Source organism: Somniosus microcephalus, chromosome 4 (genome assembly GCF_052327205.1).
Source record: "Somniosus microcephalus isolate GS21.2 chromosome 4, FLI_Smic_1.0, whole genome shotgun sequence".
Taxonomy (NCBI): Eukaryota; Metazoa; Chordata; class Chondrichthyes; order Squaliformes; family Somniosidae; genus Somniosus; species Somniosus microcephalus.
Window position 1 is genome coordinate 254,876,433 of NC_140990.1, and position 23,228 is coordinate 254,899,660.

The window sequence follows — 23,228 nt, forward strand, 5'->3', positions numbered from 1 at the left end:
TGGGGGTCCTTGTGCATGAAACACAAAAAGTTAGCATGCAGGTACAGCAAGTAATCAAAAAGGCAAATGAAATGTTGGCCTTTATTTCAAGGGGGTTAGAGTATAAAAGCAGGAAGTCCTGCTACTACTGTACAAGGTATTGGTGAGACCACACCTTGAGTACTGCGTACAGTTTTGGTCTCCTTATTTAAGGAAGGATATACTTGCATTGGAGGCAGTTCAGAGATGATTCACTAGGTTAATTCCAGAGATGAGGGGTTTGACTTATGAGGAAAGGTTGAGCAGGCTGGGCCTATACTCATTGGAATTTAGAAGAATGAGAGGTGATCTTATTGAAACATATAAGATACTGAGGGGGCTCAAAAGGGTAGATGCAGAGAGGATGTTTCCCCTCGTGGGGAAATCTAGAACTTGGGGGCACAGTCTCAGAATAAAGGTTCGCCCTTTTGGAACTGAGATGAGGAGGAACTTCTTCTCTCAGAGGGTCGTAAATTTGTGGAATTCTCTGCCCCAGAGAGCTGTGGAGGCTGGGTCATTAAATACATTTAAAGTGGAGATAGACACATTTTTGCAAGATAAGGGAGCGAAGGGTTAGGGGAGCGGGCTGGGAAGTGGCTTTGAACCCAAGATCAGCCACGATCTTATTGAATGGCGGAGCAGGCTCGAGGGGCCAAGTGGCCTATTCCTGCTCATATTTCTTATGTTATGTTCTCCGATTTTACCGGCTGTCCCGCCTCCTCGGGACTTGGAAAATCCAGTCCTTTAACTTTGTGCTTGTTTTGCACTGTTTTTTTACATCTACCATGTTATGCCAGAATTATGCATAAGATTTGTTTCTGTAAATTTATTTTGCGGGGGTGCGAGATAAACTGCTTCTCCCTCTGAAAAATTATTTGCTTCCCATTTTATATTCCTTTGTCTACTGAAAGAGAGGGCTGGTTACCAATCTCTCTCATGCTTCTCCTTGACAAGCCACTAGGGGGTGCATGATTCATGCAGGTTCATTGGCCGTCCTTTGGCTTTCCTTCCCCATCAGCAAGTGCCTTCTCTTTCTTTGTGCCTCCTCCAGTGGTCCAGAGAAAACTCATCATGTAGGGAATCAGAGATACAAACCTCTGTCTTGTTACAACATAGCACACTGGGAGATGAAGGGCAATAAGTGTGAGTGAAATAAAGATGACCCAAAAATAAAACGTATCCCACACTTTCAATGTGAATTGTTGAAAATGTATTTCTAAATTTATAGGCATTAACTTATTTTGGGGTGATTGGGGAAATCATTACTGTGGGCTGAACTATTTATTCTGAGATGAGAAATACTGATAGTTTCCAGCAGTCAATTTTATACAATGGGGCGCTAACCTGGATTGCTGTGACTAGGCATGACGGGGGAATTTCTTGAGCACTATTTTATCTCAAAGCTTTAGTGGGGTCTTCTGTATTGGTAATTGTTTAAAATTGGGTTTCGTTGCTCTACATAATCATTTTATTGAAAAATGATTGCGTCATTAGCCTTTTACGCAAATGCAAAAAGGTAGTTAACTGCAGTTTCTAGTTGGTTCCCATTTGACCATTTCTCTATACATTCTTAGATCTCAAAGAAACATTATAGACAAGAAGAAGTGGAAATCTGGAAAAGCCTAAAAGCACTGAATATTGTTCAGCTGTTTGGATATGATCTACACGGAGATTCCGTGACATTCTTCATGGAATTCGCGACTGGTAACTGCTAATTGAAATTTCCTACATCCGCTAAACTGTCATGTGTGGAAAAAGTCAAATTCTAATTTGTTGTAAACATAATTTCCATGATTTGTCAAGATGTGTGCTGTCATGTTTTATCATGTATACATTGAATAAGTTTGAGTGGATATAGGATGGAACACATAATTGCAAGACAGTGTAAGTTCAGTGAAGGGAAAAGCTATATTACACTGAGAATAACACATGCTGAAGCACTTGATATGATTGCTATTGAGGCAGACTGGTATAACTTAATGGATAGAAACGTTGTCAAATGCTACAAGTTTATTTTTATTTTCATATTGAGATTTTAAAATTGAAATAGTTAAGTCTTGTAGCTAGCGTATATCTGTAGCATGCACATCTATGGTTAAAAAAAAATCATGATTCATGATCAGCTCAAGCAACCACTATCAACTAAGTTAACCACACTGGTTGGCTCAAATATCCAATTAGTTCTCATTAGTTAATCAAAAACAGTTACATTGATTAGGTAGACAGGAAAGCTATGAACTTGCAACCGTGAGAAAACCAATCAAATTGCTTCAATTTCTTGCAGCATGCATGTTACTGCAAGTTGTTAATTTGAAAATGTTGGATAAAATTCCTTATATTCTAAAGAATCAGTCGTGGTGACGGTTCTTAGAAATAGCATTAATTTATTATAACTGCAACTTCTCTAGCAACTTATAGGGTTATACGGAAGCTGTAACATTAGTCTAATATTGAAAATTGCACTTTACGCATGAACATATGAACAATGACAGATAGGAAAAGACCCTCTGGTCCATCCAGCCTGTCTCACCTTGTGTATCACAAGAACTCTCCACTCCACCCGAAACCATGTGATCTCCCGGAAGAGGCGAAAACACAGATGAAAAACCCAGGACAATTTGGGGGAAAAAATCTGGGAAATTCATCTCTGCCCCCTTAGGCAATCAATATTAGCCCAGGAGATCATGCTGGTCCTGATAATTCTATGCAGTGCCTACTTTTTGTATGAGGGGATCTCCGCCCCAGCCAGAAACAGGTCCAGCTCTTGCTTGAAGGAATTCAACGAATCAGCATCCATTGCCGAGCCGGCAGCCTGTTCCAGAGGTCCCTCTTTTAAATGGACCAAGTAAATTAAACAAATAAACTGTAATTAAAACTCAAAAACTTCATATAAACCTTAGCAAATCAAATAAAAATTTGGTTGTCCAATCCAATTATGCACTCCAGTCCCCGCGGCGCCCACCGGTCACGGAAGTGCTCGAGCGCGCCGGCGGACACCGCGTGCTCCATCTCCAGGGCCACCCTGGCGCGAACATGGCCGCGGAAGAGAGGGAGGCAATCTGGCTGGACGACCCCCTCGACCGCCCGCTGCCTGGACCAATTGATGGCTTTCTTAGCCAGGCCCAGGAGCAGGCCCACGAGGAGGTCCTCCAACCTGCCCGCTCCCCTCCACACCGGGTGACCGTAGATCAAGAGCGTGGGACTGAAGTGCAACCAAAAATCGAGGAGCAGCCCTTTCAAATAATGGAAGAGGGGCTGCAACCTCTCACACTCTGTGTAAATGTGAAAAATGGACTCCTCCAGGCCGCAGAACAAACAGGCGGCCTGGGAGTCCGTGAACCTACTTAAAAATATATTGCACGGGACTGCTCCGTGCAACACCCTCCAGGCCAAGTCCCCAATAGAACAAGGGAGGACTCCCGCATAGAGACTGTTCCAGAGGTCCACTATTCTCTGGGAAAAGAACCACCTTATGACATCTACCCTAGATCTTGTCTAATACAACTTAAAATTGTGACCCCCTGGTCCTCACTAGCCTATTTAATTGGACCAAACTGTCAACTCGAACACAATCTTTTCATCTTTTAAACCTCATTCAAATCACCCCTAATTCTACAATTCTCTAATGTGTAGAGTCCCAGCTCTTTCAGCCTATCTTGATAACTAAGATGCTTCAAACTGAGAATTCATTTAGTAACCAAGGTCTTGTACAAGGACAAAGTATGCTTTGACTTGTAATCAATTGTCCTACAAATGTACCCCAACACCCTAGTCACTCTAGCTATCGCTACACGGCATTGCTCATGAACTGTTAGAGGCCGATACACTAGAACGCCCAGATCTCTTTCTTTCTCCACCTGCTTTAATGCTTTTCCCTAAAGGGTGTATGTATGTTCAGCATTCACCCTGCCCACATGCATAAAACTGCACTTTTCAAAGTTAAATATCATTTGCCAATCATAAGCCCAATCCTCCAATGCATCAAGATCCGCCTGAAGCAGATGAGCATGGTCTACAGTCCTGACACTCGTACAGGTCTAAGTATCCCCTGCAAACTTGCAGATCGTGCCCTCCTTTAAGAAAAAGAGAAAACCTAACTCTATTTCCAACAGTTCAGTAATTGTTTTGCTTACATTTTAAATTGAAACAAATTTTATATTCGTCCTTCACCCTCTTCTCTCTGTATAGGTGGAACATTAAGTGGGCTAATAGAGAAAAAGTGTCGCCTCCCTCACATATTAGCCATAAAGTACTTCAAAATGATTCTGGATGCCCTGGACTATTTGCACCGATGCAGCATCATCCACAATGATGTGAAAGGTAGCAGAAAGCTTCATGCCATTGTTTGCTGCAAGTTAATACATGACATGGGTATTGTTGCATTATTATAATAGTTTACTCTTCTGACAGATTGAAACATATTTATTAAATTATTAATAGTAACTGTATTTCTCTTAGATTTTTCAGGGAAATAATAGCTTAGATTTTTCCAGCAAGTGAGCATAAAATACTCCTCACCTGGGGAAATGGCTGAATTCTGCTCCAGCTATTTCCCACTGCTGGCACCAAGTCTACATTTTAAACACACTGTCCATGGCATTCAGCCACTTTAATACCCAATATAAGTAATGGTGCTGTTAGAAAGGGGGCAAAGGTTGCCTGGAAGGATGGCTGAGATCTGGACTCGGGGCTTGTGGTAAACCACTGTCGTTCACTGTGTTCACTATTGTTGTTGTTGTTGTCGTTCACTCTTGTTTCACTGTTATACCTGACTATGCCTCAGCTGACTCCGCCCTTGGCTACCTGGTATAAGGACGGCTGCACGGCAGCTCTCTGCCATTCGGTCGTCCACTAGAGGCATAGTCCTGATCTGTTTGTAGTTGCATTCAGTAGTTAATAAAAGCCTGTTGTTCTGAACTCTACTCAGCCTTTTATTAGAATCGATAGCGCATCAATTTTATTAACTACTGACAAAAAATAAATAAATAAAATAACGATGCTGCAGATACTTAAGATCAAGTGCCTGGAACTCGACCCGCAAGAACCGGACTCGCCTGCTAAGTTCTCACACTGGTTGAACTGTTTTGAGTCTTTTCTGGCTGCATCCGGCGAGACCGTCGCCACCGACGCCGACAAGCTCAGGGTGCTGAATTCGAAAGTAAACCACCGAGCTTTTGCCCTTATCCGGGACGCTACGAGCTACCAGGGGGCTATCGACATTTTAAAGGAACAATATGCACGCCCGGTCAACTATGTTTATGCAAGACATCTCCTGGGGTCCCGCAAACAACAGCCCGGGGAACCCACAGAAGCATACATACGGGCGCTGAAGGAACTTGGCCGAGCCTGCGAATGCAAGCAAGTATCAGCCACGGAACATACGGAGGAGCTCATCCGGGACGCCCTCGTTGCGGGCCTCAGGTCCACTCACACACGGCAGCGACTGCTGGAAAGTAGCGAGCTCGACCTGAAGAAGGCGATTTCATTCACCCTTTCGTTGGACGTAGCCCATCGGAACATGGAGGCCTACTCCCCGGACCGCGCGGCCGCCTCGTGGATGTCGCGGCCGCCGCCATCTTGGGACGTGGCGCCGCCCCGGGCCCCAGCCCCAACTGCTGCAGCGATGTCCCGCCCGAGCCAGAAATGTTATTTCTGTGGCCAAACCAAACACCCCAGGGCGCGCTGCCCGGCGAAAAATGCTGTCTGCTCTGCCTGCGGTAAGAAGGGACACTACGCTGGCGTCTGCAGAAGTCAGAAGAACCCTACCTTCAGCAGCGCCGCTTGCGATTCGTGGGAGCGGCCATCTTGCCTTCCTCCAGCCTCGTGGGGATCGGGATCGTCATGGGCGCCGCCATTTTGTCCTTCTTCTCCGACGCCGCCATTTTGTCCGCCATTTTGCCAACGGGCCCCCGACTCACCCACCGCCTCACCGGGGTTTTACAGCGACGCTCCCGACTCCACAGCGGCCTCCATTACGCTGGATCAATCCAGACCCCATCAGCTAGCCAGGTCCACGATGGACATCCAGGTAAATGGCCATGCCACAATTTGCCTTTTTGATTCCGGGAGCACGGAGAGCTTCATACACCCTGATACGGTACGGCATTATTCCCTCTCGGTCCTGCCAGCGCGCCATCGGATCTCCATGGCCTCAAAATCTCACTCAGCAGACGTCGGCGGCTACTGCGTAGTGACCCTTTCGGCGAGGGGCTCCGTTTATAAAAATGTAAAGCTCTTCATCCTGCCACATCTCTGCGCTGCCGTTCTGCTGGGGTTGGACTTTCATTGTCACTTTAAGAGTGTCACCTTGACATACGGTGGACCTTTTCCCCCACTCACTGTCTGCAACCAGCAGTTTTTAAATTGCCCACCGCGCCCCACCTGTAGTCTCTCCACCCTCAAAATCACCCCCCCCCCCCGTTCGCTAACCTCACCCGTGACTGCAAGCCTATCGCCACAAAGAGCACCGGGGACAGATCCTTTATAAGATCTGAGGTGACGCGGCTCCTGAAGGAGGGGATTATTGAGGGTAGTACCAGCCCCTGGCGAGCTCAGGTGGTAGTCGTTAAGACCGGCAACAAGCAGCGCCTGGTCATCGACTACAGCCAGACAATCAACAAGTACACCCAGTTGGACGCATACCCTCTCCCCCGCATAGCCGACATGGTTAATAAGATAGCGCAATATCGCGTTTTCTCGACCATTGACCTCAAGGCAGCATACCACCAAATCCCTATCCGCCCTGAGGACCACCAGTACACAGCTTTCGAGGCAAACGGCCGCCTTTTTCACTTCCTCAGGGTTCCTTTCGGCGTCACCAACGGTGTCTCCGTCTTCCAGAGGGAGATGGACCGGATGGTCGACGAGAATGCGTTACAGGCCACGTTTCCCTACCTGGACAACGTGACCATCTGCGGCCATGACCTGCAGGACCATGACGCCAACCTTGATAAGTTCCTTCGCACGGCCCAACTCCTAAACCTCACGTACAACAAGGAAAAGTGCATATTCCGCACAACCCGCCTCGCTATCCTTGGCTGCGTGGTGGAACACGGAGTCATCGGTCCTGACCCTGACCGGATGCGCCCCCTGATGGAACTTCCCCTGCCCCACTGTCTCAAGGCCCTCAAAAGGTGCCTGGGCTTCTTTTCCTATTACGCCCAGTGGGTCCCTCATTATGCGGACAAAGCCCGTCCACTTATCAAGTCCACTTCCTTTCCCCTGACGGCGGAGGCCCGCTCAGCCTTTCACCGTATAAAAGATGACATTGCCAAGGCCACCATGCACTCGGTGGACGAGTCCATCCCCTTCCAGGTGGAGAGCGATGCATCCGACTTTGCCCTGGCCACTACCCTTAACCAGGCGGGAAGACCCGTGGCCTTCTTTTCACGAACCCTCCAGGGCTCCGAACTCAGACACTCCTCTGTGGAAAAGGAGGCCCAGGCCATTGTGGAGGCGGTGCGCCACTGGCGGCACTACCTGGCTGAAAAACGATTTACCCTGCTTACTGACCAGCGTTCAGTCGCTTTCATGTTCAATAATAAGCAGAGGGGTGTTAAGTCTGTGGGTTGTATTATAAATAATCACAGACTCCACTGTTAACAAAATAAAACACGTCTTTACTATTCAGAGGCTCGGGCGATTCTGCCCGAGTTAACGTATCACAACCCTTATATACTGGTGTGGTCACTATCGGTATTACAGTATACATGAGCCAATAGATAGTGCCACCCTAAAGTAGTGCTCTTAAAGGCGAACGGTTACATTCTATAGTTCCCTTAAAGGTAAACGGTTACATACACAACACTCCTCCCTTCCTAGCTTATTACTTACAGAATCCCGTTAAACATACAATCTTCAACTTTATATAAACAGTTTGCAGATATACTCTCGATGGAGTCAACGTCATATAACAATTTACAGATATACTCTCAATGGAGTCAACGTCATATAACAGTTTACAAACATACTCTCAGTGGAATCAGTTTACAGGTTCAGTCTCTGTGGGAACAGTTCATAAATTCAGTCTCTGGTATTAATTCGTTCCAGACAGCATCCTCCATAGCCTTTTTTTTTAACAGCTTGTACTTTCGTCCTGTTGAACCAGCAGTGCGGACTTATACAACCCACTGGCTGTCTTGATAATGTCCCTGGATTTTTTTTACAAATTTAGCACCTTTCATAGTGTTCGGACTGAGGTAGTAGAAGTAATAATATTTTAAACAGTTATTATTTTCTGCTTCTTCTTTTTCTTTTCTGCCTTTTTGAAACTCTCCGAGCTCTTTTCCCGGCTGCCATCTGTAGCGCCACCAACTCTCTATGTTCCTTAGACCTTAAGTGCTTCCTCAGGATTTCAGCACTTTGGGAGTTCCCATCACAATTTGGGCAGACCACATCCTCATAACATTCGGTGTCACTCAACAGGTCAAAACCCTTCTTCAAGCAATCATATTCATCCTGCTCTTCCTCGGATGTCTGCCCTTCCTTCCCTCCTGGCCTCATTTGTGCGTTCAATCCTTTCCCTTCCTTCAGGGATTTCGTTATCAGGCTATTTAATCCTTCTACTGAAGTAGCTGTTTCCCCATTCTCCTGTTCCCCTGGACGTAATTCAGCGTACTCCTCCATTTCATCCATCATTTTCTCCAATGCTTTCATCTTCTCTTCCTCTTGTACTTTGGCTTCCAGTGCTTGGAGAAGTTGCGCCTCGATGCTCTCTAGCTCATGTTCAGGGCCCATTCCCAGTTGAAACTGTTCTTCAAGTCGGTCAACCTCGGTAATTGCCGCCTCATATTTGTCTTGGGCTTCCTTCCATATTTTTATGAGTTCTGCCATGTCTTTCACCTCTACATCCTCATCTATGTATGGAACTTCTACCGATGAGTCTGTCTTGGCCCTGAGCTCCTCAAGAATTTCCTGCAGCCTTTGGACTTCTTGCTCATGTTCAACCTTTAGTTGCTCATATACTTCCAACGAAACTAGCTTTTCGGAGGTTGCTGAGTTAACCCCCTCCAGAATTGTAGTCTGGGCCTGTTCATACTGTTTTTTCAACTTCTCGCACTCTGCTTGTAAGGAGTCGTAGAGAAGAACTGGAATAAAATCCTGGCTTCCTGAAGATTCCTCTTCATTTGTTTCTTTCGCAATTTCCTGTTGGAGTTCAGCCAAGGCTGCTATGCTATCTGCCTCTCGAAGTCTCACTGCCATCAACTCTTCTTTATTCTTGCAGTCCATCTCAGCCATTTCCCGTTTACTTTCATTTAACTGAGTGAGTAGTCCCTTATTTTGGGCTGAGAGATATTGCACCTTCTCATGTAGACCCTTGCACTCCTTCTCTGCTTGACATAGCTGATTACCGCTGATTTGGTTCTGCGTTTCAAGTTCCAACATCCTTTGCTTAGCTTCTTTCAGTTTCGCCCCTATAAGCTCCTCTTGCAACATGGCCACATTATTCTCATCAGGTAAAGAAGCGTTTCTCTTTTCCATGTCCAAGATTTGTTTCTGCATCTCCTTAAGAGCACCCTGTGATTCAACTTCTCTTAACTTTGCCTGCACTAGCTCCGTCTCTAATTGCAGAACAAAATCCTCAGTGCAGCGTGATTTGCCCTTCTGCTGTATCTCTAGATCATGCAAATATTCTAACCCCTGAACATCATCAGGGAGATGTGATCGGTAATTGGTCACGATGGCTCTATGGTCGCTCTCTGCTTGAGCCAGTAGGTTCTGTTGTCTTTCCAGACTCTCCCATTCGGTGTCATAGAACTTTTTCATTGTTTTCATCTCTTGTACGAGGCGGTAACTTAATTGTTCTAATTGTTGTTGTACTTTGAAATAGCGTTGAGTTCGAGCCCGGTGTTCCTCCGTAATGCATATGTCTGTAGCTTGAACAGACTCAGAATTCTCTGTCTTTATGCACGCCATCGATTTTCCAACCTTAGTCTGTGAGTTAATGTTAACCTTGTTTTTCATACATAAGCTGGACTTATCGTCTTCCGGCTCAGAGTCTGAGCTGCTTGTCTGCACCGAGTCCTCACTCGTCATTGCTTGTCGGTAGTGCCATTCCATGTCTATTTTCTTGATCCACTCCCGTCCTAGAAGTGGTGGTCCTCCCTCAGGTAGTACGTACAAATTCATTCTTGGGTGTACTTTACCCCTATCTCTCACCTTGACTCTTATTTTCCCCATGGGGTATACGCGATGCCCCGTGTATGTCTGTAATACGAACTTGGTATTTCTTAAGGGTATGTGAGAGAATAGTCGGTGGTAGTCCTTTTGGTTGATGACTGATACAGCTGATCCCGTGTCCAGCTCCATTCGTACTTGGACTCCAGCTATTTTTAGTGTGACCCAGATCGTCTGTAGATCAGTTACTTTACCCACATTGTGGATTCTCAGACTATCCAACTCCTGGCTGTTTGGGTCTGAGTCTGAATTTTGTTCGTCTGAACTCTTTTCAGCCACCTGATGCACCTTGTTGTACTTTTCTTGTGGTGGTGGCTTCCTTTGTTTGTTGGTCTTCTTTCTGGACCTGCATACCTTCGCGATGTGACCCAGTTTGCCACATTTCCTGCACTCTTGATTCTTAAACCAGCACTGATTCTGGTCGTGCGTTGTCTTTCCACAACGGTAGCATTTGGAAATGCTTGCAGTCATTTGGTCCACCCCGAGTGCCGCCGCCTTTAGCTGCATTTCCGCCGTTCCTTTCACTGCGGCTTCGTGCGATGAAGCTATGAGGACAGCCCTGTCCAGTGTGAGGTCGTTTTCCTCCAGGAGTCCCTTCTGCGTTCCTTCTTTGGCCAAGCCGCATACGAACTTGTCCCACAGCGCCTCTGTCAAATTCCCTCCAAGCTGGCAGTATTTCGCTAGCTTACGCAGTTCGACTAAGTATTCCGCATTGCTTTCATCTTGCCTCTGGGTTCTGGCGTAAAATTTAAATCGTTCAGCCAGTATCAACGGTGTGGGGTTCAAGTGATCCTTCAGCACTGCTACGATCTCTTCGAAGGTCTGGTCCACTGGTTTAACTGGTGCTATTAGATGTTTCAAAAGCCCGTATGTTTTTGCTCCCATCGAATTTAACAAAGTTATTGCCTTGTCGTCATCCTCAATGTCGTTGGCTACGCAATATATTTCTATGCGTTCCACATACGTGGCCCAGTCTTCTATTTCAGCATTAAAGTCATTAATATTTCCTCGCTTAGGCATCTTCTTCTCTTTTCGAGTACAGTACAAGTATTACTTTACTTATTATTAATTTTCTTCTCTCTTCTTGAGAACACCACAAGTATTGCTGTACTTATACTTATTTTCCCTCTCTTCTTGAGAACACACCAGCCTTTCTGAAAAATCTTATTACTTTCCTGAAATTCTTAATAATTTCCAAGATGGCGGTTTCCCGCTTCTTCCTTCTTCTTCAGCGGTTTCCCCGCGAAAAATGGCGGCTTTCCCGCGCTTCTCGCTCTCCCCGCCCACTTCGATGGCGGTTTTCCCGCGCTTCTCGGCGCTCTCCGCCCACTTCAATGGCGGTTATCACCCGTTCCCCGACGCTGACTTTCAGCCCGAGTGCGGCCCTTATCAGCGGATGCGATCGATGGCCCGGCTGCGCCTCGCACTTGAAAGCGGCCCCCGGCCTCTGGCTCACCCGCTCGCTCGGCTCTTGCTCGCTCGCTCCCTCCCGGGCTCTGGCTTACCCGCTCGCGCGTTTCACCGCGGCTCTTATCAGGGATTGCGATCGCCCTGTCTTTGCAGCCAACGCTGCGGCTTACCCACGAGGTTATGGAGGCTTCAGGGTCCTAATGCCTGTCGCTTCCAGCCTGTCGGTTCCAGACTGGTGAGGATTGAAACCTCTCTTCAACGTCCTGTCTTCGGACGAAGCCGCCGTGGAACAACTGCCGCAGGGTTCGAATCCTGACTCGTCGCCAATGTTAAGTCTGTGGGTTGTATTATAAATAATCACAGACTCCACTGTTAACAAAATAAAACACGTCTTTACTATTCAGAGGCTCGGGCGATTCTGCCCTAGTTAACGTATCACAACCCTTATATACTGGTGTGGTCACTATCGGTATTACAGTATACATGAGCCAATAGATAGTGCCACCCTAAAGTAGTGCTCTTAAAGGCGAACGGTTACATTCTATAGTTCCCTTAAAGGTAAACGGTTACATACACAACAAGGGGCAAAATCAAAAATGACAAGATTTTGAGGTGGAGAATTGAACTTTCCACCTACAATTACGACATCTTGTACCGGCCCGGGAAGCTCAACGAACCCTCAGATGCTCTATCACGAGGCACATGCGCCAACGCGCAGATCGATAGACTACGGGGCCTCCACAACGACCTCTGCCACCCGGGGGTCACCAGGTTCTTCCACTTCATCAAGGCCCGCAACCTGCCTTACTCCATCGAGGAGGTCAGGACCATGACCAGGAGCTGCCCAGTCTGTGCAGAGTGCAAGCCGCGCTTCTATATGCCTGACAGAGCAAACCTGATCAAGGCCACCCGCCCCTTTGAGCACCTGAGTGTCGACTTTAAAGGGCCCCTCCCCTCCTCTGACCGTAATGTGTACTTCCTCAACATAGTTGATGAGTACTCCCGTTTCCCTTTCGCCATCCCCTGCCCGGACATGACCACCGCTACGGTCATTAAATGCCTGCACAACCTCTTTGCTTTGTTCGGTTTTCCCAGCTATATTCATAGCGACCGGGGCTCGTCCTTCATGAGCGACGAACTCCGTCAGTACCTGCTCATGAGAGGTATTGCCTCAAGCCGGACCACCAGCTACAAACCCCGGGGGAACGGACAGGTTGAAAGAGAGAATGTGACGGTCTGGAAGGCGGCCCTCCTAGCCTTAAAATCTAGGGGCCTTCCGACCTCCCGTTGGCAGGATGTCCTACCTGATGCGCTCCACTCCATCCGGTCACTGCTGTGTACTGCCACCAACGCCACCCCCCATGAGCGAATGTTCGTTTTTCCCCGGAGGTCCACATCCGGTACCTCACTACCACACTGGCTGACGTCCCCAGGGCCCGTCCTGCTGAGGAAGCATGTAAGGTCCCACAAAACGGCTCCCCTGTTAGAGAAGGTTCACCTCCTCCATGCCAACCCCCAGTACGCCTACGTGGCATACTCGGACGGGCGGGAGGATACAGCCTCCATTAGAGATCTGGCACCCTCGGGGTCCACTGACCCGTCACCATTGCCCTCCACCACGACCCCCTTCGACACGGCCCAAAATTCAGTAGACCCAATTCTCACCCCTGTCCATTCCACCCCAGTAGACGGCATGCCGCGACCCCAGGACCCGCCGGAGTCCACTCGCCCACCCAACACCAAAGGGGACGATACACCGGTGCTCGATCCCGTTCAAGACGCGTCGTTGGAAGCTGTACCATCTCAACCGTCGCCACGAAGATCTCGACGGCAAACGAGGCCGCCCGACAGACTCACCTACTCGAACTTTTGATACACTTCACCCCGCCGGACTTAATTTTAAACGAGGGGTGAATGTGGTAAACCACTGTCGTTCACTGTGTTCACTATTGTTGTTGTTGTTGTTGTTGTCATTCACTCTTGTTTCACTGTTATACCTGACTATGCCTCAGCTGACTCCGCCCTTGGCTACCTGGTATAAGGACGGCTGCACGGCAGCTCTCTGCCATTCGGTCGTCCACTAGAGGCATAGTCCTGATCTGTTTGTAGTTGCATTCAGTAGTTAATAAAAGCCTGTTGTTCTGAACTCTACTCAGCCTTTTATTAGAATCGATAGTGCATCAGGGCTCACTTCAGAATTGGCTCGATGCTGTAATGGGAAGGTGGTAGGGTTCGTATTGTAGAAGGAGGAGATTAAATAAGCTGAAGGACATTCTTCAACTAAACCTACTGCATGTACTACCACTCCCAACAGTAAATCTCAGGCCACTATAAGCTACACCTGTTTTCATAATTTAACACCCAACCGATTTGCTGAATACCATACAAATAGATAAATAAACAGCCTTGTGATCATTTTTAATAACTATATGTTTGAAACCTTTCAGGTGACAACATTCTTCTCTCTGAAGCGCAGCAGCGGCTTTTGCTTTGTGACTTTACGTTTGCTAAAAAGCTACCACTGGGACAGCTCACACCCAAAGGTAAAATAATTCAAGTTATCTTCTAAATTACACTTACTTTTGTTTTACTTACGGCCCTATGGTATAAGTAGGACGGTTTCACCAAGTGCTTCCAAATTCCAGTTGTGAGGCTCAGCATAAAAGAGGCATCAGTGCTGTCATTTGCACAATGGACAAAAAGGGTATAATGGCACAAACCACCAGTGAGTTCCAACCTACAGATTTAGAGCTGAACGCTGAAGCTGATAGAGGGTGACAGTTCTTAACAGGGCTCTGCAAAGTAACATGTAATCTTGAGCTCCATTTAATCCAAATAGATTTTTAAAAGGTATCCTAATGGCATAACTGTGGTTTTGAAATTACTGGGAATCCGATCTGCCAGCACATAACCAGCAGAGTGGAAACCCCATTTTCACTGGTCCAAAACCAGAAAACCAATCCCAAATGCCAGGGGCAGGGTCATTTGCATGACAGGGGTGTGTGCATCATGCCTGCAAGGGCATTTCAGCAGCAGCCATCCCAAATTCCCAATTCACTGGCAGAAGGCTGGGCAGCCGACAACCGCTATGCCTAAGGTGCCCCCAATCCTTTTGGGCTGAAGAAAACACTGGCCAAGAAAGTCTTTAGCTCCCAGCAGAGCCATTATCCCTAGTTAATGTTTGTGGCCCTTCTAAAGGCCTCCAGGACTCCAGAGTTCCACTGAGGCCTACTGAAGGCACAATGGGGATGTAAGATCCTCCCAAGTTCTGCCCACCCCCTCCCCCAAAAATTGAAAGCTGAACTGCAAATGGGAATCTGTCAGAATCAAAGTCCTTCCCAAATTCTTGGCCCTCCTCAGTACAAATTTTGCTTACTGCCTTCTCTGGCCACAAGAATTTTGAGGCCTTTGTCTTTGAAGTTGAATTAAGGAATCAGCCACTGGCAGGAGCATTGATTATGAAAATTCCCTGCATCAATTTTCAGTGGTTGTTGAATGTCTGCTTTACTATTTTCAGAGCATTGTACCTGTAATGAGCAAGAAATTGAAAAGTGATTTGAAAAGGAATGTTTATAGTTGCTATAAATATAGATTTATGTTTATGTTATAATGAGAGTGTAGCTGTGCTCTCTGCTGCACCATTGGAGGCTGTTCTTTCAGTCACAATGCTCCTGCTATCTGGAATTCTCTTCCTAAATCACTCTGACTTGCTACCTCTCTCCCTACCTTTAAAAGCCTCTTTAACTATGTCTTTGGTTTCTACCCTCTCTCACCCTGCTGCCACAGAGTACAATATAACTGTAAGTTCTTGTTGAATTTACATATTATGGCATCGAAATTTGAGTACATTTTGGGTGCATGAGGGGTGCAAGGAACAATCCCTGCGCCTGAATGGTGAGGCCCGAAGGGCATCAGATATCGGGCCTCAGACTTCATCATCATCGAGCTGGTGAGCTGCGGACACCTAATAGGCATCCCCAGGCAGCTCACTGGCGAAGAGGAATGGAAGATCAGGCTGCTGCAATGCCAACAGCGGCAATCAGGTAAGTGGTTAAAGGGGACTGGGGAAATGGAGGGCGACCGGGAAGGGGAGCGATTGAGAAGGGGGCGATCGGGTCAGGAGGTTGGGCGATCGGGTGAAAGGTAGCGGTGGCCGGGGGGGGAGGTAGCTTTGGCCGGGGAGTGGGGGCAGTGGCAGCGATCGGGGAAGCTTGCAAGCAGCGGCCCCTCCTTCTTTGAATGTGGGGTCGCGAGCTGCACTCTTGCTACTCCCGGCTCCACATTCAGGTAAGTACATTTTAAAACTTTACCTTGTTGGTTACAGCCTAACAAGTGGACTTATTAAGGACCGCCTGTTAGAAAAGACTTGCATTAGGGTATGTGTAGACCTGGTTTTCCTGAGTGAAGCCGAAAAAAAGTCTTGCAGATGGGGCCCCAAACTTGATAAGATTGCTTAAGCAGTTTAAGTAAAGGGGAAAAGTTAAATATTTGGGATTCTGTTGGTTTAAGAAGAGTAAAACAAGGTTACACTGCAGTAGGAGTAAATTGGCACAGCAGGCAGTGGAAACCAGTTTTCTAACCAATCAGCAGGGGTGACTCATTTGGCTGTAAACAAACAAACAGTATAAAAAGACCAGTCCTAGTGCGAGCAAGCACTGACTGCGAGTCATCAAAGCGTGCTGTGAGTTTGGGGAAGTGTGAGTTAGGGTAAGTGGGGTGTTAGGTGCTCTTTTCAAACTTTAACTCTGTGGGTTGCAGTTAATAAGGCCTTTCTGGTGCAGAGTGACTGTTGGTAAACCATTTAACTGGTGTAACTAGAGGGATTGATTTAATTTAAATCCAATTAATTAAAGGGGATACCAGCATCAAAAATCAGGCAGAGGGTGTCCATAACTAACAATAAAAAATTTAATTAATTACATAGAATGGAGCAGGTGATGTGTTACTGTTGCGAGATGTGGGAGCCGGTGAACCCCATTGAGGCTCACGGTGATTACGTCTGTGACAAGTGTCTGCTGCTACAGGAACTCCAGCTCCGTGTTGATGAGCTGGAGTCTGAGCTTCAGACACTGCGACACATCAGGGAGGGGGAGAAGTACCTGGACTCTGTGTATCAGGAGGTGGTCACACCTATGAAGTTAATTAATTCAGATGTAGCCCATGGTCAGGGACAGGACGGTGTGACTATGAGTGAGGCAGGTACGGGGATCCAGGAGGTAGAGCTGGAGGAGCCGCAGCCCTTGCTCTTGTCCAACAGGTTCGAGGTTCTTACTCCCTGTGGGGACGGGAGCAGGGACTGCAGGGAGGATGAGTAACCTGGCCACAGCACCGTGGAACGGGGGGCCATTCAAGAGGGGGGAGTAAATAGAAATGTTGTAGTGGTAGGGGATAGTATTATTAGGGGGATAGATAGAGTTCTCTGTAGCCGAGAGCGAGAGTCCCGAAGGCTGTGTTGCCTACCCGGTGCCAGGGTTAAGGACATCTCCTCTGGGCTGGAAAGAAACTTGCAGTGGGAGGGGGTGGATCCAGTTGTCGTGGTCCATGTTGGTACAAACGACGTAGATAGGACTAGGAAGCCGGTTCTGTTAAAGGAGTATGAGCAGCTAGGGGTCAAATTAAAAAACAGAACCTCAAGGGTAATAATCTCTGGATTATTACCTGAGCCACGAGCGAATTTGGCTAGGACAAATAAAATTAGAGAGTTAAATGCGTGGCTCAAAGACTGGTGTGGGAGAAATGGGTTTTGCTTCCTGGGACACTGGCACCAGTACTGGGGCAGGAGGGAGCTGTTCCGTTGGGACGGGCTTCACTTGGCCAGTGCTGGGACTAGAGTCCTGACGGATCATATAACTAGGGCTGCAGAGAGGGCTTTAAACTAACTAGTGGGGGGGAGGTTCCTAGAGAGCAAATAATAAAAATGACAACAGAAAAGGTCATAGACTTAGGTAGCAGTGGGGAAATTAAAAACCAGAGCGTGTCAGGAAGGGGCAGAAGGTATGGAGTAAAAGGTAAAGTAATAAAAAGGGCAAAAGCAGGAACTAAGTGTCACAAAACATGTTTGAAAGTTCTCTATCTGAATGCACGTAGCATTCGTAACAAAATAGACGAGTTAATGGCACAAATAATTACATATGGGTATGATCTTGTGGCCATTACAGAAACATGGCTGCAGGGTGACAATGCCTGGGAATTAAACATACCAGGTTATTTAACGATCAGGAAGGACAGGCAGGAAGGAAGGGGAGGTGGGGTGGAAGGAATCACTGTAATACAGAGAAATGATATTGGGTCAAAAGATCAGGATAATGAAACAGTTTGGGTGGAGGTAAGGAATAATAAGGGGGAAAAAACACTAGTGGGCGTAGTCTATAGGCCTCCGAACAGTTGCAACTCTGTTGGACGGAGTATCAATCAGGAAATAGTTGAGGCTTGTAATAAGGGAACATCTATAATTATGGGGGATTTTAACTATCATATTAATTGGACAAATCAAATTGGGCAGGGCTGCCTTGAGGATGAGTTCATTGAGTATATTAGGAATGGGTTTCTTGAGCAGTATGTAACTGAACCGACCAGGGGGCAAGCAACCTTAGATCTGGTCCTGTGTAATGAGACAGGATTAATTAAAAATGTCCTAGTAAAGGATCCCCTTGGAATGAGTGACCATAACATGGTTGAATTCCATATTCAATTAGAGGGTGAGAAGGTTGGATCTCAAACAAGCGTGCTAAGCTTGAATAAAGGAGACTATGAAGGTATGAGAGCAGAATTGAGTAGAGTGGATTGGGAAAATAGATTAAAGGGTAAGACGATACATGATCAGTGGTGTACATTTAAGGAGTTATTTTACAACATCCAAAAAAACTATATTCCACTGAGAAGAAAAGGGTGTAAAAGAAAAGACAGCCATCCGTGGCTAAGTAAAGAAATTAAGGATAGTATTCGACTAAAAACAAGGGCATATAAGGTAGCCAAATCTAGCAGGAGGATAGAGGATTGGGAAAACTTTAAAAGACAGCAAAAAATAACAAAAAGATTGATTAAGAAAGGGAAGATAGATTTTGAAAGTAAATTAGCAAAAAATATAAAAACAGATAGTAAGAGTTTTTATAGTTATATCAAAAGAAAAAGGGTGGCTAAAGTTAATGTTGGTCCCTTAGAGGATGGGACCAGGAAATTAATGGTGGGAAATATGGAGATGGCAAAAACACTGAATGAATATTTTGTATCAGTCTTTACAGTAGAGGACACTAAGAATATCCCAACACTGGACAAACAGGGGGCTATAGGGGGGGGGAGGAGCTAAACACGATCAAAATCACTAAGGAAGTGGTACTCGGTAAAATAATGGGACTCAAGGTGGATAAATCACCTGGACCTGATGGCTTACATCCTAGGGTCTTGAGGGAAGTGGCGGTAGGGATTGTGGATGCATTGGTAATAATTTTCCAAAACTCCCTGGACTCAGCAAAGGTCCCGGCAGACTGGAAAACTGCTAATGTAACACCCTTATTTAAAAAGGGCAGTAGACAGAAGGCTGGCAACTATAGACCGGTTAGCCTAACATCTGTGGTAGGTAAAATTTTAGAGTCCATTATTAAGGAGACAGTAACAGGACATTTGGATAAACATAATTTAATAGGACAAAGTCAGCATGGTTTTATGAAGGGGAAGTCATGTTTGACAAATTTGCTGGAGTTCTTTGAGGAAGTAACATATAGGGTGGATAAAGGGGAACCAGTGGACGTAGTGTATTTAGACTTCCAAAAGGCATTTGACAAGGTGCCACACAAAAGGTTATTGCGTAAGATAAAAAATCACGGGATTGGGGGTAATATTCTGGCATGGATAGAGGATTGGCTATCTAACAGAAGGCAGAGAGTTGGGATAAATGGTTCATTCTCAGACTGGCAATCAGTAACTAGTGGTGTTCCGCAGGGGTCAGTGCTGGGTCCCCAACTCTTTACAATCTATATTAACGATTTGGAGGAGGGGACCGAGTGTAACATATCAAAGTTTGCAGATGATACTAAGATGGGAGGGAAAGTAGTGAGTGAGGAGGACATAAAAAACCTGCAAGGGGACATAGACAGGCTAAGTAAGTGGGCAGAGATTTGGCAGATGGAATACAATACTGGAAAGTGTGAGGTTATGCACTTTGGCAGGAAAAATCGTAGAGCAAGTTATTATCTTAATGGCAAGAAACTGGAAAGTACTGAAGTACAAAGGGATCTGGGGGTCCTGGTGCACGAAACTCAAAAGGTTAGTATGCAGGTGCAGCAAGTGATTAAGAAGGCCAATGGAATGTTGGCTTTCATTGCTAGGGGGATAGAATATAAAAATAGGGAGGTATTGCTTCAGTTGTACAAGGTATTGGTGAGACCACACCTGGAATACTGCATACAGTTTTGGTGTCCATACTTAAGAAAAGACATACTTGCTCTCGAGTCAGTACAAAGAAGGTTCACTCGGTTAATCCCAGGGATGAGGGGATGGACATATGAGGAGAGGTTGAGTAGATTGGGACTCTACTCATTGGAGTTCAGAAGAATGAGAGGCGATCTTATTGAAACATATAAGATTGTGAAGGGGTTGGATCGGGTGGATGCGGGGAGGATGTTCCCGATGATGGGTGAAACTAGAACTAGGGGGCATAGTCTTAGAATAAGGGGCTGCTCTTTCAAAACTGAGATGAGGAGGATCTACTTCGCTCAGAGGGTGGTAGGTCCATGGAATATGCTGCCCCAAAAAGCTGTAGAAGCTACATCATTACATAAATTTAAAACAGAAATAGACAGTTTCCTAGAAGTAAAGGGAATTAAGGGTTACGGGGAGCAGGCAGGAATTTGGACATGAGTCCAGGTTCGGATCAGACATGGCCCTGTGGGTAGTGGAGCGGGCCCTGGGGCCGTGTAGCCTGATCCTGCTGCTATTTCGTGTGTCTAATTCTGTTAGATTCAGGAGATGGTTCTGTGATAGTAGATTGGCGGTTAGGATCAGATCAGCCATGATCTTATTGAATGGCGGAGCAGGCTCGAGGGGCCGATTGGCCTACTCCTGCCCCTATTTCTTATGTTCTTAAACAGGATTAGTCCCCTTATTTGCATGCTGATTTTTTTTTGGCCTTTACCCGTGTGGTGGGTGGCACATTTCCCACTCGTCATGAGAATGCACTTCCTGCCTGCTATATTGGAAGATTAGAAGGACATTTCGCACCCAAAAAATGGGGGTTGACTAACAAATTTCTAGACCTACAAGTTTAGAATTGTCAATGCCAGGAAAGGTCTTGATAATGTTTCGCTCTCAGCTCTGGTAAATTAGGTTTTTTTCAGTTTAGTTAGATATACTTCTGCCTTTATGATATTTCAAAATACTATTTTATGATCATCTGACAAACTGTATATGCAATGACTTAAAATAATTCAAAAGCCATTCATAATTTTATCCAGTCTCAATTACTCTGCTGTTTAAAAGGTTGCCTGATTGAATCCGTTAGGAAGCTGGTAAGTAGCATGATGTCCATGTGTATGTACAGAGCTCTGCCATCCTCACACTGTATTGGTGACAGCAGGCAGTATAACTTTATGCTTCTTGTTTGCACTGCTGTACAAATCCTAGTGAATTTACTTTGCCAAATACAGAAACATAGAAGATAGGAGCAGGAATAGGCCATTTGGCCCCTCGAGCCTGCTCCGCCATTCAATGAGATCATGGCTGATCATCCAAATTCAGTACCCTGTCCCTGCCTTCTCCCCGTATCCCTTGATCCCTTTAGCCTTAAGAAATATATCTAACTCCTTCTTGAATATATTTAATGAATTGGCCTCAACTGCCTTCTGTGGTAGAGAATTCCACAGGTTCACCACTCTCTGGGTGACGAAATTCCTCTTCATCCCTGTCCTAAATGGCTTACCCCTTATCTTTAGACTGTGACCGCTGGTTCTGGACTCTCCCGCCATCGGGAACATCCTTCCTGCATCTAGTCTGTCTAGCCCTGTTAGAATTTTATAAGTTTCAATGAGATCCCCTCTCATTCTTCTAAACTCCAGCGTGTATAAGCCCAATCGACCCAATCTCTCCTCATACGTCATTCCTGCCATCCCAGGTATCAGTCTGGTGAATCTTCGCTGCACTCCCTCCATGGCAAGAACATCCTTCCTCAGATAAGGCGACCAAAACTGCACACAATACTCAAGGTGTGGTCTCACCAAGGCCCTGTACAACTACATCAAGACATCCTTGTTCCTGTACTCAAACCCTCTCGCTACAAAGGCCAACATACCATTTGCCTTCTTAACCGCCTGCTGCACCTGCATGCTTACCTTCAGCGACTGGTCCACAAGGACACCCAGGTCTCGTTCCACTTCCCCTTCTCCCAATCTATTGCCGTTCAGATAATAATCTGCCTTCCTGTTTTTGCCACCAAAGTGGATAACCTCGCATTTATCCACATTATACTGCATCTGCCATGCTTCTGCCCAATCACCCAACCTGTCCAAATCATACTGGAGTTTCTTGGCAATGGGTATTATGTAACGAGAAAGGATTAATTAGCACTCTTGTTGTACGAGGCCCCTTGGGTCGGAGCGAACATAATATGATCGAATTCTTCGTTAAGATTGAGAATGAAGTAGTCGACTCAGAGACTAGGGTCCTAAATTTAAATAAAGGAAACTACGATGGTCTGAGGCGCGAGTTGGGTAGGATTGATTGGGGAATGTCACTCAAAGGGTTGACGGTGGATAGGCAATGGCAAACATTCAAAGACCACATGGATGAACTACAGAATTTGTTCATCCCAGTTTGGCATAAAAATAAAACAAAAAAGGTGACTCAACCGTGTCTAACAAGGGAAATTAGGGATAGCATAAGATCCAAGGAGAGGACATATAAATTGGCCAGAAAAAGCAGTAAACCTGAGGATTGGGAGCAGTTTAGGATTCAACAAAGGAGGACAAAGGCATTAATTAAGAAAGGGAAAATAAAATATGAGAGTAAGCTTGCAGGGAACATAAAAACTGATTGTAAAAGCTTTTATAGATATGTGAAGAGAAAAAGATTGGTGAAGTCAAGCGTAGGTCCCTTGCAGTCAGAATCAGGGGAATTTATAATGGGGTACAAAGAAATGGCAGGCAATTAAATACATATTTTGGTTCTGTCTTCACAAAGGAGGACACAAATAACCTCCCAGAGATGTCGGGGAACATAGGGTCTGATGAAAGGGAGGAACTGAAAGAAATCAGTATTTGTAGGGAAATGGTGTTAGGGAAATTGATGGGATTGAAGGCCGATAAATCCCCAGGGCCTGATAATCTACATCCTAGGGTACTTAAGGAAGTGGCCCTAGAAATAGTTGATGCTTTGCTGATCATCTTCCAGCATTCGATGGAATCTGGAACAGTACCCATCGATTGGAGGGTAGCTAATGTTACCCCACTATTCAAAAAAGGTGGTAGAGAGAAAACAGGGAATTACAGACTGGTAAGCCTGACATTGGTAGTGGGGAAAATGCTAGAGTCCATTATAAAAGATGTAATAGCAGAGCACTTGGAAAACAGTGACAGGATCGGACAAAGTCAACATGGATTTACAAAAGGTAAATCGTGCTTGACTAATCTACTGGA

General features: G+C 46.0%; 1 protein-coding gene across 1 annotated transcript in view; it reads left to right on the forward strand.

The window, feature by feature from the left end:
• The window catches only part of LOC147120391 (mitogen-activated protein kinase kinase kinase 14-like), a 93,637-nt gene that overhangs the window by 35,807 nt on the left and 34,602 nt on the right, over window positions 1-23,228 (forward strand). Inside the window, exons 5-7 of the mRNA XM_085984224.1 lie at window positions 1,593-1,722; window positions 4,207-4,338; window positions 14,052-14,147. Coding sequence (XP_085840350.1) covers window positions 1,593-1,722; window positions 4,207-4,338; window positions 14,052-14,147 — 358 coding nt within the window. The remainder of the gene's footprint in view (window positions 1-1,592; window positions 1,723-4,206; window positions 4,339-14,051; window positions 14,148-23,228) is intronic.